The sequence below is a fragment of the Eucyclogobius newberryi genome, unplaced genomic scaffold (genome assembly GCF_026437365.1).
Source record: "Eucyclogobius newberryi isolate DKJ021-1_F unplaced genomic scaffold, fEucNew1.0.hap1 SCAF_20, whole genome shotgun sequence".
NCBI lineage: Eukaryota > Metazoa > Chordata > Actinopteri > Gobiiformes > Gobiidae > Eucyclogobius > Eucyclogobius newberryi.
Genome location: NW_027315835.1, coordinates 21,110,252 through 21,127,547, shown reverse-complemented (window position 1 = coordinate 21,127,547; position 17,296 = coordinate 21,110,252). Strand labels below are relative to the sequence as shown.

Sequence of the window (17,296 nt, the reverse complement as noted above, 5' to 3'; positions counted from 1 at the left end):
AAACATTCTCCCCTTATCCAAGTTGAACTCCATCATTAAATTACTCAAAAGGATTAAGACTGACGGGGTTAAACCAATAACTCACAGGTGCAGATCTTAACACTTAATGTGACTTAATCCAGCTCTCAAGTACAAATCACAGCAAAAAACAGCAGCATTACACAAGCGCATCCCTTGCCCCTGCGCACATGAAAGAGAGCCGCAGAGCTGTGCCAAGGCTGCTCTAATTAATTCATCACAAACTACAAAGTGAATTATTAACCACTCTTAGCATGTTGTATTCACACATTATGCAATATACATGTTTCGGGCTTTTAATTACAAGAGTGGAGACATTGTGGAGGTCCGTGTCGTGATGATTTATGCATATACATGAGGTGGGCTACGTGTCGGGCCGCTGTGGGTTGGATACATACTAAATGTTGACCTTGTTTTGTTGCCAACGCTGTCCGCTCTGATTGGATTTAAGAGCACTCCAGGCCTACTCTGACTCAGGTGGAGGCTACTGCTTAATATTAGTTTTTATTGCTACAGAAGTCGGTATAATCCCTCATTGCTACAGTTTGCTACAGTGGGTGTCTTAATTGCACGTCACAGTTAAAAAATCAAATTAGTTTGCTTTTTAATAAAAATGTCATGTTTTCAATTATTATTGTTTATTTGTTTGCATATATCATGCTTGAGAGCCACTTTTATCTCTGCTCTGAGTGGTGTCCTTGGGCGAGGCAATTCTGTCTTTTTATAAAAGTGTGTGAATCTAATACTATAATGTTGCGCATGTTAATGTGTAACTAACTAGAAGTGTTTATGGTTGACAATTAACTGAAATTGAATTCCTAATAACCAATATTTTGACCAGAGTGTTTGTTTTGCCTTGCCTTGCATCTAGAGAACACTCAAGGGACCACTTACAACTCTGGATGAATTATAATGCTTGCTGACTCTCCAGTGATGAGGTATTGATCTCGTAAAGAAAGAGCTAACCTGAGTGACAATGTTTATTTAACTTGGTTCTCACATTAGTGAAGAAAACAGACTCTTGTTTGAGATGGAAGCTATCGATCTGTTGGACAATGTGACAAAAAAAAATCAAATCACAATTTTCTTGAAACCAGATTTAGAGTTAGATTTGATCACGATTCATAGAAACTTCATTAAGTATATTTACATTGTCATCTGCTTCTTCTGAAAGTTCACATTGCAATTGATTAAATCCAACTGTCACTCCAAATCTTCACCGAGGATGAACAATTGGTGTTGTGTGCAGGGAAAAAGTATCTTTATTTGAGAATAGAGCTGCATTCAAGAGAAAATGCCCCATGCTTTTTATTGAATAATATGGCGTCTCTAACCGCTCCTTTTTCGATCGAGATCAACATTTCATCAAAGTTCATTTTTTGTTGTCTTTTAATTTGTTTCTTGTTTGCCTCTTCTCATTCTAGTGACTTCTCTACATCCAAATGCACGCCACATTTCTCTGTACTCCTGTTACTCCCCATGCACAATTAAAATGGCAGCACGAGATTTCGAATTGCCTTTGAGGGAAGTGTTTAATCACCTAGTTCACTATTTTAATTTGAATATTACTTGCAGGAACGATGACTGTCACCGCTGTAAACATAAAGACTAGAAAGCAATGATTTTTATGGTTCGAACGTGTGTTTCATACCATAGGGTGCATTTCCCTCTTTACTTTAAGTCTGTTGGTTGCCTGGTAACATTCAGCTTTTTACAGTCTTTCTGGTCCTCCACCCTGAGCAGAGGCGGTAAATTCACTCCATTCCGATATGCGACTACTTTCCACCAGGCTTCCATTGACGGCACCCCCTCCCGGCACTCTTTGTCCCCTCGGAGCACTGACATTTAGCCATGGTCGGCAGCAGCGTGAGAGGTATAGACAGTCACACCAGTAAACAACCGTGGCAGATAAGGATGTATATACTTCAAAAAGGCTTATCTCCAGCGCCTGACATTTCAACAGCGTGCAAAACCTAGAGGAGAAACATTTGACTCACTCATGGCTTACGGAAAGTCTATGCAGTGTGGGGACATGTACACAGGATACAAATAGTGGACCATTAGATTACTACAAAAGACATCCACTAACAGGATTAAGCGATGCACTTGGGAAGAGAATATACATCATCTTGGAAAGACTAAAGCAGAACTCCTCACTCGCGGTTCACGGAGCAGGTTAAGTGTTTTCCCAAAGACATACAGTAAGAACAGTATATATGGATAGAGCGGGCTTTAAACCGTCACATTTTGACTTGTCGGATAAGTGCTTTAACCACTTGAGGCTCTACTACTTCAATGTTACCTTCACCAGCAGATGCAGTCCTAGTGTAGGCCTGTAGGCTTCAATTTAGTGTCCAATTCAAAACATAAAAATTAAACAATGTGACAAATAAGGCAGGCTAAAGAATTTCCAGAATATCTCTTGTACACCAAATATGACAGGGACTGGAAAACATGCAGATACTTACAGAATCTGTTAATCTGAGGGAAGAGAGGTTTGATTTAGTTCTAAATAATAAATGACCAATGAAAATTAATTAGTTTCACATGAGTCAAATCTGATTGCACTATTCTGTTTGAGTTTGGCTTGAGGCCCGACGGAGGGAGTGGTAGATTTGCGCTTTGTAAAAAAAACAAAAAGGTGTGTATTCTGAATCCCAGGCAAGTAAACTGCTGCACTTAAGTGGTTGATTACACATTCCAGTCACTTTTTGTGTGGCACTGGAATTTCAACTAAGACACTTAAAGCTAACTCACATCAAAGCGCTGCGTGGTGCATCATTAGTCGCAGGTTGAGCCCTCCCGTCAACTCACACTGAAGGCAGCACATCACAGTTTATAAAAGGCTGTACAACAACTTTTGGGGTGCTTTAAATATAAGTTTTTTATCAGCAGGTTACTGACAAAAAGAGAGACACAGTGTGAGGCGAGGAGAGTAAAGATGGTGGTTTGAGAAGGTACTAGTGAATTATGTGAGAAAAGAGTGTTTTCTGTGCTTTCTCTGCCTTTGCTGCAGTTTGCGTCCCTCTACTCCAACTTTACTGCAGAGCTTTTGTTTATCACAGAGAGGAGATCTGTCTGTTCTCATCGCAGGAGTGCAAATAGCATGCGCCGTGTCTGTATTGGGAACAGTTTGTTTGTGAAATGTGTTATATAAATAAAGTGGATTGGATTGATTGTACTGGATTGTGGCACAGCGGGGTGTTCATCTGAGCCCTGTTGTGTATCTGGACCAGACACTTGTAGCTGGTTGTGACAGAAAGGCCACTGAGGGAAATAGCTTCCAAACTGTGCAGCCGGTTCACTGTAAAAAGATGGCAGCAAATCCCTCTATTGTAGTATGTGCACAGGCCCACCATTCAGCTTGATAATGCTCCAATTCCAAATGCTAAACTGTTTCTTGATTGGCTGTTCACTTTGCGCACATTGGTTGATGAGGGTGTGTGATTCTTGGTTTTTATGAATCAAATCAATTATTCCCAGGCAATTCCCTTGTTTTGCCCGCACTTTTCTGCTTTATTTATATGTAGATCCTATAGTAAATGTCCATTATGTTTTATATTTCCTGTTATATGCAGTGGAATGTGGTCACAGCGGACAATTACACGGCCCTGGCATCAACCGTGAGCGGCTGACTCTCGGGCTGTACTCAGAGGAGGGGGGGGGTGTTAACAGGTGGCCCAGGAGTGCACAGGCCGCTCCAAGAGAGGGATAAAACAAGATCAGACAAGAGTAACCAGAACCAAAGAACCAAATGCAGGAAGGACTTGTTGCTTGAATTGGAAAACGGTGGCGTGTGTCCGGGACCTGCTTTACAGTGGCACGAGATTCACAATTACATGTTAACGGGCTGTCTATTATTGCTTGCTTTAGTGGGGATTTCATTGTGTTTTTACAGCGTGGTTTTCACTATTGCCTTTTATGCACTACATGACTAATTTTACTTGAAATGATGTCGCCATTTCAGATTCTTGCATCTGGCTGCTCCAAAATAAGCATGAATTTTCTGACGCCCCTTGTCTACACACAGGCATGGGCTGAATACAAAGATGGCTACGTGTGGAAAATGCTTTCACATCGCTAACATTTGTCACTGGAATAGATGCTCCCAACACATGAGAGTTTCCCAGCCCTTCCTAATGGACAGTGAGGAGGAAGGCAATGTTTGTGTGGCCACGATGTGTGTGTTTATTTTTAACTACATGATGTATGTGTGTAATGAGTGAAAAAGACTCTGTTTGCTTCAGCACCTGTATTGTGTGGTCTCGATATTGCAACTTCACAAGCAACAGTGTGGTTAAAAATCAGCTGTATTCAAGGCTGCTTTATTTATTCTCAGGGCTGAAACATGCATGGCTGGCATAATTTTTAATGAATAAGCCTAAAATGGGATTTTTATTGTAGAGCAGTGAGGTTTTTAAAGGAATATTATGTAACTTTTCTGGTGTCTGCCTCCTGCTTGTGGTCTGATCTGTAAAGAGGTGAGCCTGGTCACAGTAAAATTACAAGGTATTTTTGAGCAATAAAGACATGTGATTCAATAAATGCCAAATAAATAAGATTCATTATAATTAATAATTAATGCCATATTATGGATATTTTCAGGCAAACTAATTACATCTCTATGGGGACAATCAGGTGGTGGATCCTCCAGTTCCGGTGGAACTGTTACCCGGCAACCATACTGAAACAATATGCCAACATCCCTATGAATCCCACAATAGTTATGATTTGACAAACAATAATACCATATAACATTTTTATTTTGTTAAACTGAAAATTGTGTTTGTTAAGTGTAAATTGGCCCTGTCCCTTTACTCGCACTAAGCACTACACACTTGACTGTGTACATTTTCTGAAAGTGCACAAAGTGTGTAAGTGCACAAGCGCGTAGGAAAATAAACATGAACATTTGTCAGTGTGTCGTTAAACTGCAGTTGAATTAATCACAGCCACAGCTCAGTTTAGTTTGGATCATTTGCTGAATTGGCTACAGACAAATAAGAACATGCTTAACGTTTTGACAATGTTGTTGCTGGACAGTCAAACATGTATTTAAAATAATCAGTTTAACTGTTACGACAATCCTTTCCATTGTATCTAGATAGTGCTAAGTTGCTAAGGCAGAAGTGCTGCGCTGTTTGAAAACACTACATTATGAATGCAATGAAATGCATTGTGGGGAATGTACTTGCCTGAAGTCTGCATCGCTCCACACTTGCTGGAAGTGCGGCTCAAAACATTGGGACTTCCTGCACTTCAGCGGATCCATGTGAACACGCATTTGAAGTGCAAGCACGACTAATGGGACTGGGCCATTGTTTCTGCGTTTTCAATGGCACGTCACATGACATCACAGAGCGATTCCATTTTAGAACTCAGCACAACTTCCTGTCATTTTATTTGAAGTAAAGCTTTAATAAATATTTACCACATGTAATATCCCACCAAACCAAGTCATAAATAGAAAACAGGAGAGCTATTGTTTGCTCAAATCAACTTTATACAACAAAATGGAAACTAGAAGTATTTTCTCTATTGTTACTCCAAATGTGCAGAGCTTAGCTAGCTTGTTTGCTAACAGTAGGGGGAGATAAAGGCTACTTCAAAGCACTGTACAACAATTAATTTCCTCTACAACATGATTTAAGGATGTAAATGTAATTTGTTCAACTGTGTGTGATCACAGAGTCTGTATCAGTGATAAATGTGAGCCTAGTTCTCTTTGATTATCTGGCTTACTTTTACTTTCTTTCTTAAATGTCAGGTGCAAACTAAATATTTAGTTTTACAGTTGTAGACTTTTATATCTTCCATTAAACTGTAGCAGCCCTTTCACTTTTTAGATTTGTTTTGAGTTCTTACAGGAGAAAATGTCATCACTCGCCATTGACTTTGACATTGTCGTCTGAATAACCTCTATGCATCCTGCACCTGTACTTCTGCCCAACTGAGAGTGATGGGTTGCATAATAGAAGGATACTGGCTTCAAAGTCTTGCTGGATGTTGGCCAGGACATGCCCACCTGTCATGTGTGAATGCTTATTAGGGTCAAATTGTCTGTGAAGAGTTGATCTGCTGGTCTTTCACAACCATTGTTTCATCTTTGAAGAGATGAGAATGTTGCAATGTATTATCAAACAACACAGAGATGCCAATGGTCAAACGTTATACAGTATAACACTCAACTTGAGGTATTTTTCTGTGTTTCACTTGTCATTTGTTTTTAAATGACAAGGTTAAGGTTGATTGGGTTAAGGTTGGAACTTATTATATTAATAAAAGCAGCAATATCTGATTTTCACGCTGTAAAAGAAGGTTTTTAAATCTGTGTAACTAGTTGATAGCTCTGACAAACCCTTAGTACATTGCATTTTCACTTGATTCACTTCATTATTTGCATGCGATCACACGATGTGATTCCAGAATTATTATTTTTTTAGATTCTGTCTCTCACAGTGTAAATTATGATGAAAATGTTGGAATTTCTAAGTGGGAGAACTTGCCAAATCGCAGGGTGTTCAAATACTTACTTTCCTCACTGTATATAATTGAACTGCCGTATTTTCCGCACTATAAGGCGCACTGGATTATAAGGCGCACTGTCAATGAATGGTCTGTTTTTTTAATCATTTTTTCACAGATATAAGGTGCATTAAGCAAAACAAAACATGTACCACTCAAAATTGCTTTGAGGTCAGTAAGCACAACCAGAAATCATCCACATAAGGCACAAATATACTGGATTATAAGGCGTATTGTCATTTTTTGAGAAAATTAAAGGCTTTTAAGTGTGCCTTATAGTGCAGAAAATACTATATTTGAACAATTTAAGAACATGAGGAAATTTTCTACCTTAATTTATTCTTGAGGAAAAACATTCTGTGTATTTGTCAGGTTAGGACCTATTACATGACCATGTTCAGAGCTCAGAATAAGCGGTATCAAATCGCAAAATGCAACGCAATTTCTCTCAAATGTGATGCATTCGTCAGAGAAAAGTATTTTTGATTTGCAGCTTTTGCGATACAAAAAATAGTGTTCAATTGTATAACCAAAGCGCCTAAAAAGCACTAATCACATAAGGAGGGGCTTTGACGAGGACGCGGCTCTCGTCAAAGCCCCTCCTTCTTGCCCTCCGCGTCCCTGGCTCCTCCCCCTCTCCCGGTGGCTCCTCCCCCTCTCCCGGTGGCTCCTCCCCCTCTCCCGGTGGCTCCTCCTGCTCTCCCGGCGGCTCCTCCCGCTCTGCTGTTTTCAGACTAGAACAGGCTTTTCAAACTCACTCGTGTCAAACTCACTCCCTCAAGACGTGTTGAGAAGACCTGTAAGAGAAGTCATTCTGACACAAACAGCTCATCGTCATCTGATGACAGGTCTGGTGGTGATGTAACTTGTGAGTGTAAAGACAATTAATATGTAAATGAGACTCATGCAAATAGTCATCTGATTGATGATGATATTATAATAATAATAATTTGTTCAACAACTAATTTTATTTGCAAGTTTTCTGTTCTAACCCTTGAAACATTTTAAGTTTTTGAAAGTTAATTTGTTAAGTTTTTTTTTTAAATAGAATATTTCCAAATACATTTGAAATAAATAATCTTGTTACAGCAATGGAAAATATAGATTTTTAGTCATTTTCGTGTTTTGCTATGCAACTTATCAAATTGCTATACAAATTTGAAAAAATTTAAGACTGTTAAGCAGCACTGCTATACAAGAGAAAATCCTTAATCTGAGGCTTGATGTTTTCCTACATGAGATACTGTATGGAATAGATCATTTATGAGGACTATGGTAATTTGATTCAAATTACTTATTTTACCCCAAGGGGCAATTAAAAGGCATGTAAAGTAGACGGATAGCACCCCATTTGATTTGAATATAAAACATTATGTACATGTCAAACAGCAGAGGATAAAAGTATATCCGGGGGCATTGCATTGTACTACACAAAGCACTAAAAGTTTATCAAAGAAAAGCTCTTTGGGCCAGGTCGGGCTCCTGCTACCTTCAGAACGTGAACACGGGCGTAAAGAGGCTGTACTTGGCTGCTGGTGTGGGACGGTGCAAGTACATAATATGCTGATAGCATTTGAACTAATGACTTTTAATTGGCATTCAAATTGACCACCTTTGTGGGTGATTTTGGCAGTGATTGCCTCATATCCAGGCAAAGAAAGAAGTGAGCAATAAAACAATTTGATTTTCTGTTTTTCAATTTGGTCTCATACCTCCTCTCGTTACCGCTAAGATCGGAGGCAAAATATGGCCCTCGATCTTGAGGTTTCAGTCAACGTCGCGTTGACATGTTGTTCTTTTTATGCATAATTATGCACAATGCATTATTTAGATATTGCATGAATTTGGAGTAAGTTACTTGGTTGATTTGACAAATATAGGTTGGTTGGATTAGCATTTTAATTAGCAAGTCCATTCGTCTACTATGTTTGTGACTGATTGGAGCTGGAGTTGACTCTCCATCTGTCTGCCCATGATCTCATAGATGTGACTCAGGGTGGCTATTTTCTGCACTACTTCATTAGATGGGCTTATTTAGCCCGTCCTCAGTGCTCAGCCATCACAAAACAGTAGACTATAGTACAGCATGAGAATAATGGTGAGCCTCGTCATTAGGGAGCATGGACAAATATGTCTGTTATTTATTATTTAATTTCTTCTTGGAGGAAATGGTCAGTGGCCAAAGCGCATGATTATGGATGAATAGGCAAAGATGAACTATTGTACACCGATCAAGTTATAGCTAAAAATAGTCATACAAAATCTCTCAATTATTCATAATAGATGTAAACTCCTGATTGTTTTTGTGTGTGTGTGTGTGTGATATATATATATATATATATATACTAACTAGAGACTAAATCTGCAATGGGTAAGAAGCTTGGTGTGAAAAAATCAACTGTTGGAGCTAGTATTTGAAAGGCCACTGCTAATCTCTCTCGATCTGGGGCTCCACGCAGGCTCTCACCCCGTGGGGTCAAAATAATCACAAGAACAGTGATCAAAAGTCCCAGAACCACACGGGGAGACCTAACATCAGTAAGACACTACATCGACTCAAATCCTGCAGTGCCAGACGTGTCCCCCTTTTTATCCAGTACATGTCCAGGCCCGTCTGAAGTTTGCTAGAGAGCATTTGGATGATCCAGAAGAGGATTGGGAGAATATCATATGATCAGATTAAACTAAAATAGAACTTTTTGGTAAAATTCAATTTGTCGTTTTTGGAGGAGAAAGAAGGCAAGGCAAGTTTATTTGTAGAGCACATTTCATACACAGTGCAATTCAAAGTGATTCACACAACAGGAAAAATGCAGTAAAATCACAAAGAAATTACTGAAATCACAAAACAGTTTAAGAAATAAAAGAGAACAGTGCAAAGAAAAATACTTTCAGTCATATGCACATCTTAACAAACAGTTTTAGCTTAGATTTGAACATTGTCAGAGTAGAACCTGTCTCACATCTTCAGAAAGACTGTTCCAGATTTTAGCTGCATAAAACTGAAACGCAGATTCCCCATGTTTAGTCCTGACTCTGGCACCAGCAGGAGGCCGGTCCCTGAGGTCCTCAGAGTCCGAGATGGTTCATATGGCACTAACATGTCCAAGATGTACTTTGTTGCTAGGCCATGGAGAGACTTGTACACAAGCAGAGCTGCTTTAAAGTCTATTCTCTGAGCCACAGGGAGCCAGTGCAGAGACCTGAGAACAGGACTAATGTGATCATACTTCCTGGTTCTAGTCAGGACCCGAGCAGCAGCGTTCTGGATGTACTGCAGCTGTTTTACAGCTCGTTTGGAGAGACCAGTGAGCAGGCCGTTACAGTAGTCTAATCTACTGGAGACAAACGCATGGATAAGTCTCTCTAAATCTGGTTTAGACACTATATTTTAGATTTTGGCAATTATTTTAGATGGTAAAAAGCTGCTGAAGTTATTGATTTGATGTGGCTGTTAAAGTTCAAGTCTGAGTCCATTATTACCCCCAGATTTCTAACTTGATTTGTAGGTTTTAAAGCGAGACTCTGGAGGTGACCGCTAATAACACTTTCTCTTTGTTTCTGTGGGCCAAAAACGATGATTTCAGTCAGAACATCAGTCTGAGTTCAGCTGGAGAAAGTTGTTTTGCATCCACACACTGATCTGTTGGATGCAGTGACAGACTGAATCCACTGGTCCATATTCACCTGCCGAACACCATACCTTCTGTGCAACATGGGGGTGCAAACATCATGGTTTGGGGCTGTTTTTCTACAAAGGGACCAGGACAACTGATCCATGTAAAGGAAAGAATGAATGAGGCCATGTATCATGAGATTTTGACTGAAAATTTCTATCCATCAGCAAGGGCATTGAAGATGAAATGTGGCTGGGTCTTTCTTTAGTAAGAAGCTTTTCAAGGTCCTGGAGTGGCCTAGCCAGTCTCCAGATCTCAACCTCATTCAAAATCTTTGGAGCGCGTTGAAAGTCTTTGTTGCCCAGCAGCAGCCCCAAAACATCACTGCTCTAGAGGAGATCTGCATGGAGGAATGGGCCAAACTACCAGCAACAGTGTGTAAAAACCTTGTGGAGACTGTCACACCAGTACCACATCCTTGCCCTCAATGTCCTCTGGAATGCCGACAATCTGCAAATTACATATGCATTCTCGTTTCTCCAGGTCTTCCACTTTGTCTGTCAAAACACGCACCTGGTTTGTCAATTCTGCCACTTTGGTTTGTAAAGCAGAGATGGTGTCTGTCTTTGCTACTGTTTTTGTAATCTTGTCAATAATCTCCTGCAAAGCCTCCGCAATCACTGGGTCTATCTCGCTTGGTGTCCTCTCCACCGCTGCCTCCGACCCAGAGCTGGCGCGAGAGGCGGCCGGAGCCTGTGCCGGAGCCTGTGCCGGAGCCTGAGCCTGTGCCGTAGCCTGTGCCGGAGCCTGTGCCGGAGCCTGTGCCGGAGCCTGTGCCGGAGCCTGTGCCGGAGCCTGGGTGCACGGAGGCTGGCGCGGGTGCGGACCTAGCAAGCTTAAATGTAGTATTGCCAGCCTGAAATAAGTGTCCAGGCTCGTAATATGTCTGCTCCCACATAGAAATATCAGGTCTCCCAGGGCCATCATCTCAACTCCTGATTTTTAAAATAATTTGTGCAAACCCCACGACACAGTCTCTGCTTTATAGATCCCATCTGCAGCTTAAATCTGTGTACTCGGAATCATGTCACGCCCTCACCACCTCTCCAATTCACCATATGAGGGTGACTCATGAATGAGATTTGCCTAAACATGAGCAACAGTCATCAGTTGGTTAGACTGAGACCCAGAGGGCAAGTAAGGGAGGGGAAGACACTCACCCAGCAGTACATACTCATGAGAGGCTTTATTCGGAATGGAGCTCTTCAGATCAAAATTAAATGATAAAATGAATGTAATGACTCTTCCCTCTTAATTTAAATGTTAAACTTTAGGGTACAATTTATGTTTTAGTGCCCTACAACATTTGGGCTGAATGTTTATATGTATATATATATATATATAGTTATATATAGTTGTTTTCTTCCTGTGCTCTCATTGCTATATTTAGGTAGAACTTTGAACTTTGAGATGTGCGTGAGGATTCGCCCATTAACGCACAAAGACAGCCTATGTGCATGCAGAGGTCTGAGTGATCAAAGGAGGGGGCAGTGAGCAGAGACGGTCTATTTTGATTTCCTCTTTCCTCAGTTTCCCCAAGTCTCTGTTTCTTGAAAGGTCTTACCCGTGTGCTCGTCTGTGTGCAGGATGCCAAGTTCGTGGAGGAGCGGAGGAAACAGCTGCAGTGTTACCTGAGAATGGTGATGAACAAGCTGGTGCAGACTCTGCCAGACTTCAGCTCGCGGCCCACCAAAGAGACACTGCTGTCCCTGCTGCCCTTCTGCCAGTGAGTAAACCATTAGCACCACACACCACCACTTGTATTTTTCTGTGACTTGAGACAACAGAAAAATACAAGTGCTTAATTTAATTTTACTGGAACAAAAATGTTCCTTTCCACTTCTATATTTAAGACCCATTTAATATAGGACCATTTATAAAAAAAAATGTTCTGGTATACGTTCCAAAAATGTGAGCTATATTTAATAGTTTTGTATATCAAATCTTGTGGTTTTATATCTCAAATATCAAAACATAGGACTTGGACTTGATCAGATTGTGACTTGGCCAAAGACTTACTTGAGACATACAAAAAGACTGAAAACAAGCAGAACCATGAAGTTATTCTACAGATTTTGCGAGATGTTATTAACATACCTGTATTAAATTAACTGAAAATGACTGATTAAAAATAAAATGGAAATATTAACAGTACCATAAACCGTAAAATGGTAAACACATAACAAAAAAAAAATAATAATAATAATAATAATAACTTTTATTTATATAGCGCTTTTCAGTGACCCAAAGACGCTGAACATAATAATAAAAAAAAAATATATATATATATATATATATATATATACCTTATCCTCAACAAATAACTTCATTCAAATGTAAGACTTTGCAATACTAAGCTTTTTGATAATGTATTAAGTCCTTTATGTTGTACACATGTTGCTATATGCTGATATTTATCTCCTTTTCCAATGGATAAACATTTATTTAGACAACACCCTAAAGTCCTGAGTGTGAAATACTGTGTGCACTATTGTTTTGATGAAACCCATTTTGAATTCTCATGTTTTTCAGTTGAACTAAAGCATGTTGTGATGACAATTTTTTTTTGTCACAAAATGTCTTCCATAATGTCAGACAAAATACCAAAACAATACAAAAGCTCCCCTCCTCTCCCTGCTTTGGCCTGCCTGAAAATGAGATCCTGGCTCTCATTTCCTGTCGCATGGCGATGTTATATCCTCTCCACTCATCGAAGGAGAAACAACAACATGTGCGGCGTTCAGTGGCACTACGTGTGTGTGTTTGGGGTGCGGTATGACATTTGCAGAGGCAGCTATCAAACTTCCTCCATCTGCTGACCTGCTCAACTGTCATGTAGTCATCCACGAGTCAGCCATAGGAAGGGACACGTCATTTGGTAACTATGGGATGCCTGCTTGTCATCCAGGCCTTTAAAAGTAGAAACTGAAAGTAGTTTGATTCGATTGTTGACTGTGCAGAGCTTGGCTTGCCAGTTTGCACACAGCAGGGGGAGAAAAGGGACACATTTTGACGTATATGTTTGCATTGTTGTGTACAGTCCTTCATCAGCGTTCAGATTGTTCACGTGCACAAAAAATAGAGAGAATAGAAGATTGAATATTAATACAATTGCCTGGATCAAATTAAAAGGCTTTAAATAAAATAAAACCAAACATTTTTTGAACATCTTTCTCAGTCAGCTTTATTTATATCTAAATTAATCAAATGTATGAATACAGTGAAATAGAGTTATCACTGTTTTGACTAGTCTATAGGGCTTTGAATGCACAATACAGATACACAGTGGTAAGCCCAGTCTTACATCATCCCATTTAAACAACCCACTGTCAATCTGACAACAACCTGAACTGTCAAGATGCTGATGTTTTGTACTGATTTGTAGTTCAAATGTTTCTGTATTTACTCAAGCTATCTTGAAATGAATGTTGTTACAAAATATGAACTGAGGCCACCATTTTCACCACTGAAAGCGTGCTAAAGTTGATATAAAAACCTAAATTAGCAATACCTTTCTATGGTGTGATATGCTGATTTGCTGTCAGCTTGTCAATGGCAGATGACCAATTAGTTTAGTCTAAGATTGTCTTATTTGAGCTTGGCATGTCTTGCTGCTCTCATTAGCTGACACTGGTTCTATAATATTGTACATTGTCACATTGGAGCTGGTTTTCCCCGGTCCACCTCGTCCTTGCGTTGTGTTGGACATGTAGAGAGGCTGAGCAGTGTGATTAAGGCTTAATGAGGGTCCAACACACAGATACAGGCACAGGCAGGGGGCTGTGGGTCTCTTCATAAACTTTATTACATTATAAGTGTAATTTAAGTCCAGATAAACCCGCTGACACAGAAGAAAAACCCATGGCGATTACAAACTAATGGACAGTGTTGGGAAAGTTCACTTTCTACATGAACTAGTTCAGTTCATAGTTCATAATTCAAAATTTTGTTTAAAACTTCACAGCTCCAAAAAATGAACTAGTTCAGTTCTTATTTTCAATATTATGTAATAATTGCTCTAAATTATTTCCACAGCCCAAATACAACCACAGGCAGCAATTATTGTATTAGTTTATTGCTGAAAATAATTATGTGTCAGATTTCATCTTCATATCCAATTTTTAATCCTTACACAACCAGGATTTACATTCACATTGGAGGGACAGACTTTTCCCATTTGTTACTGTCCATTCAGCCCACACTAGCAGCAGCAGCAGCAGCAGCAGTAGCAGCAGCAGCAGCAGCAGCAGCAGCAGCAGCAGCAGCAGCAGCAGCAGCAGCAGCAGCAGCAGCAGCAGTAGCAGTAGTAGTAGCAGTAGCAGTAGTAGTAGTAGTAGTATATTCTCAAAAGCATGACGGAAAACTTGCTGGGCAAAGTTTGCACAGAAATGTTAGATTGTTCCCATCCTCACCGACCTTATCATAAAACTCTCGTAACTGGTTGTAGAAGGGCGACTCCTGCTGCTCTGTTGACATCACGTTGTGGTCGCGTCCGTGCTGCTTTTTGTTTTGATGCACATGTGCAGCGTGCGACACGCGAAATCTCTGTCTCCGCAATCTATCTCCTCTACAACTCTGGAGCTCTCACACTTTCCAGACACAGGCTCTTTTTGGGCAACTTAACGGCTTTCGCCTGGAAGTCTCTAGAAATCTGACACTTTATTGAACGAAAATAAAAAGAACGAAGGTGTCGTTCACAGACACCAGAATGAACGCGTTCATATTATCGTTTGTCAGCAGTAATACCGTTCGTTCAGTTCACGTTCACCAAAATTATGAACCCGTTCATGAACTTTCGTTCAATGAACGCGTTCAGGTACAACACTACTAATGGAAGTTGCCACCTTTTTTGAATCTATCACATTTCACACTAATAAAATTCCCTGGGTTCTCTGAAACATTGAAGTCTGTTTTTTTCAGTAATGTTCTTGTTAAAGACACGTACACAGAAAACTGACTTTTTCAGCTTTAACCATGTTACATTGTTCCCTCATCAGAAATAAACCGTATTTTCCAGACTATAAGTTGCACCTTTTTTCAGTTTTGGCCGGGTGCAACTTATTTATACTTATATACTTATACTCCGGAGCGACTTATAAGTGATATTATTTGTTATTTTCACACTTTACACTCCATTTTATTCTCCAGTGCAAGTTATATATGTTTTTTTCTTCTATGTTATGCATTTTTTGGCTGGTGTGACTTATACCCCGGTTCGACTTATAGTCCGGAAAATACGGGAACTGTTTAGTGAGTCCTCTCCCTTCGAGCCTCAGAAGTGTGAACGCACCCTGAGCCAGTTTTATTTTGTAATATGTTGGATCCTCTCTTTACTAGCCTGTAACATGTGTGACTGGAAAGATTTGGAATCCAAATGACTAGTATTCTCACCTCACAGCAAGAAGGTTCCATGTTTGATTTCCAGGATTGAGTTGAGCTTTTCTCTGTGTAGTTTTGTCTGGTACAGACCAAAAGTCAGCTGTTTATATCGACTTCATGACTTTAAGGGCCTGTGGCTGGAGGTTTGCAGCCAGATTTTCTTAATACTGCCACTGTCTGTGAGCTGCAGTCTCACACTGGACAGTACACAGACGCCTCAGACAACAGTCAAGTCTTAAACTTTTGCACGGACCTGACTGGTTTTATGTGTTGTTTCTTTTATGGGAAATCAACTTATCTTGCAGTAATTTGTGCTATTGAATTTACAGACATTTTACTTCATAAGCTGTTTTGCTCATAAAACCCGCGAAAATTAGGCAGATTGTCAAAAAATTCAAACTTGCTAAAAGCTTAGCTGGTGTAGAATATCTTTATGGAGTTCAAAGTGTTCCTACAGTCTTTGAATTCACTCTATGTGCTGTTTATGACCAGACTCATTCATTACACTCCACACAGGGACAGTGGCTGGGATCTCTCATGTCTTTGTGCGCCCTCAGCACTTTATAGTAATACTTCCTAGTACATGAGGAATAGGGACTGTATAGCTGGAGAAATTAAAGAATGACTGTGTTAATAAATTGCTTTAACTTGAAATAATGAAGACTGTATCTCAAAAGTAGTCCAACTATGTTCTGATTCCATTAGTTTTAACAAATGTAGACTTGTCTCTTTATCCTGTCAGTTTTGATGAGATTACAGAGGTTTGCTGAGGAGAAGGAGGAAGTGGGGTAGCTGTGTAGGATCAGACGTGATGCTCCAAAAGCCCGTTTAGCTGGAGGGACCTTATCTACTAAAGTAGGCCAGCTAACTCTGAATCATCTCTCTGAGCTCTCCACTTACACAGGCACTGAGACGGCCAGGCACTCCGTCATCTCGCCTCAGTATCAGCCACAAGTCCTGTCTGTCAGAATCTCCTGGTCCAAGGCTCCTGTTCTCTCATAATTAGGACAATTTGATTGGGGCGAGGAGTGGAAAGTTGGAGGGTTTTTAATGCTTTGGTTGAACAGAGGAACAATTGAAGATGTGTTTGGATTAAGAAGTGTGTATGTTTTACTTTCAGATGCTGGCACTTGTTATTTTGATATTTTCTTGGAGTATCCCGATAACGATTTATGGGTTTTAGTCATGTGGTTTATTTGTTGTCACCGCCATTTTGAAGACGTCACCGCATACTATTGCCTCTCCACTGTTGATGAAAAAGATACACCAAAATGACAGAAACTATGGGCTTTGATCCTTATTTACAGCGGTGAGTCGCTGGCACTTAAAAGCAGCAACAACTTGCCACATCAAGCTTTTGCAGACATTTACGTCTAAGCCTCCTCATCAACAAGTCCTCTGCACTGGAAAAGCCCTCAAAGCTTTCAAGAGCACGGACCTTGTTTCTGATCCTAAAATATAACACCTGGACAGTTGGAAATGAGGCTTGTTAAAACCGTCTGAAAGAAGGCTTATGTTTATGAGCATAGTCACGCAATAATTCGTAAACTAGCATTAGACAGCTGCTAACTACCTAAAACAAATAGCTCAGCCTCAGTTTGGAGGGATTTCTGTAAGTCCACTGGTCCCTCCTGACAACAGGAGGGAGGATGATGACAGAATAGAAATCTTTTATTTTGAGACCGTGATCATGCAGC

At 40.1% G+C, this 17,296-nt stretch overlaps 1 protein-coding gene across 1 annotated transcript in view; it reads left to right on the top strand.

Annotated features, from left to right (window-relative positions):
* The window catches only part of snx29 (sorting nexin 29), a 195,350-nt gene that overhangs the window by 166,386 nt on the left and 11,668 nt on the right, over positions 1-17,296 (top strand). The window contains exon 20 of the mRNA XM_072456919.1: positions 11,807-11,946. Within this exon, the coding sequence (XP_072313020.1) occupies positions 11,807-11,946 (140 nt within the window). The remainder of the gene's footprint in view (positions 1-11,806; positions 11,947-17,296) is intronic.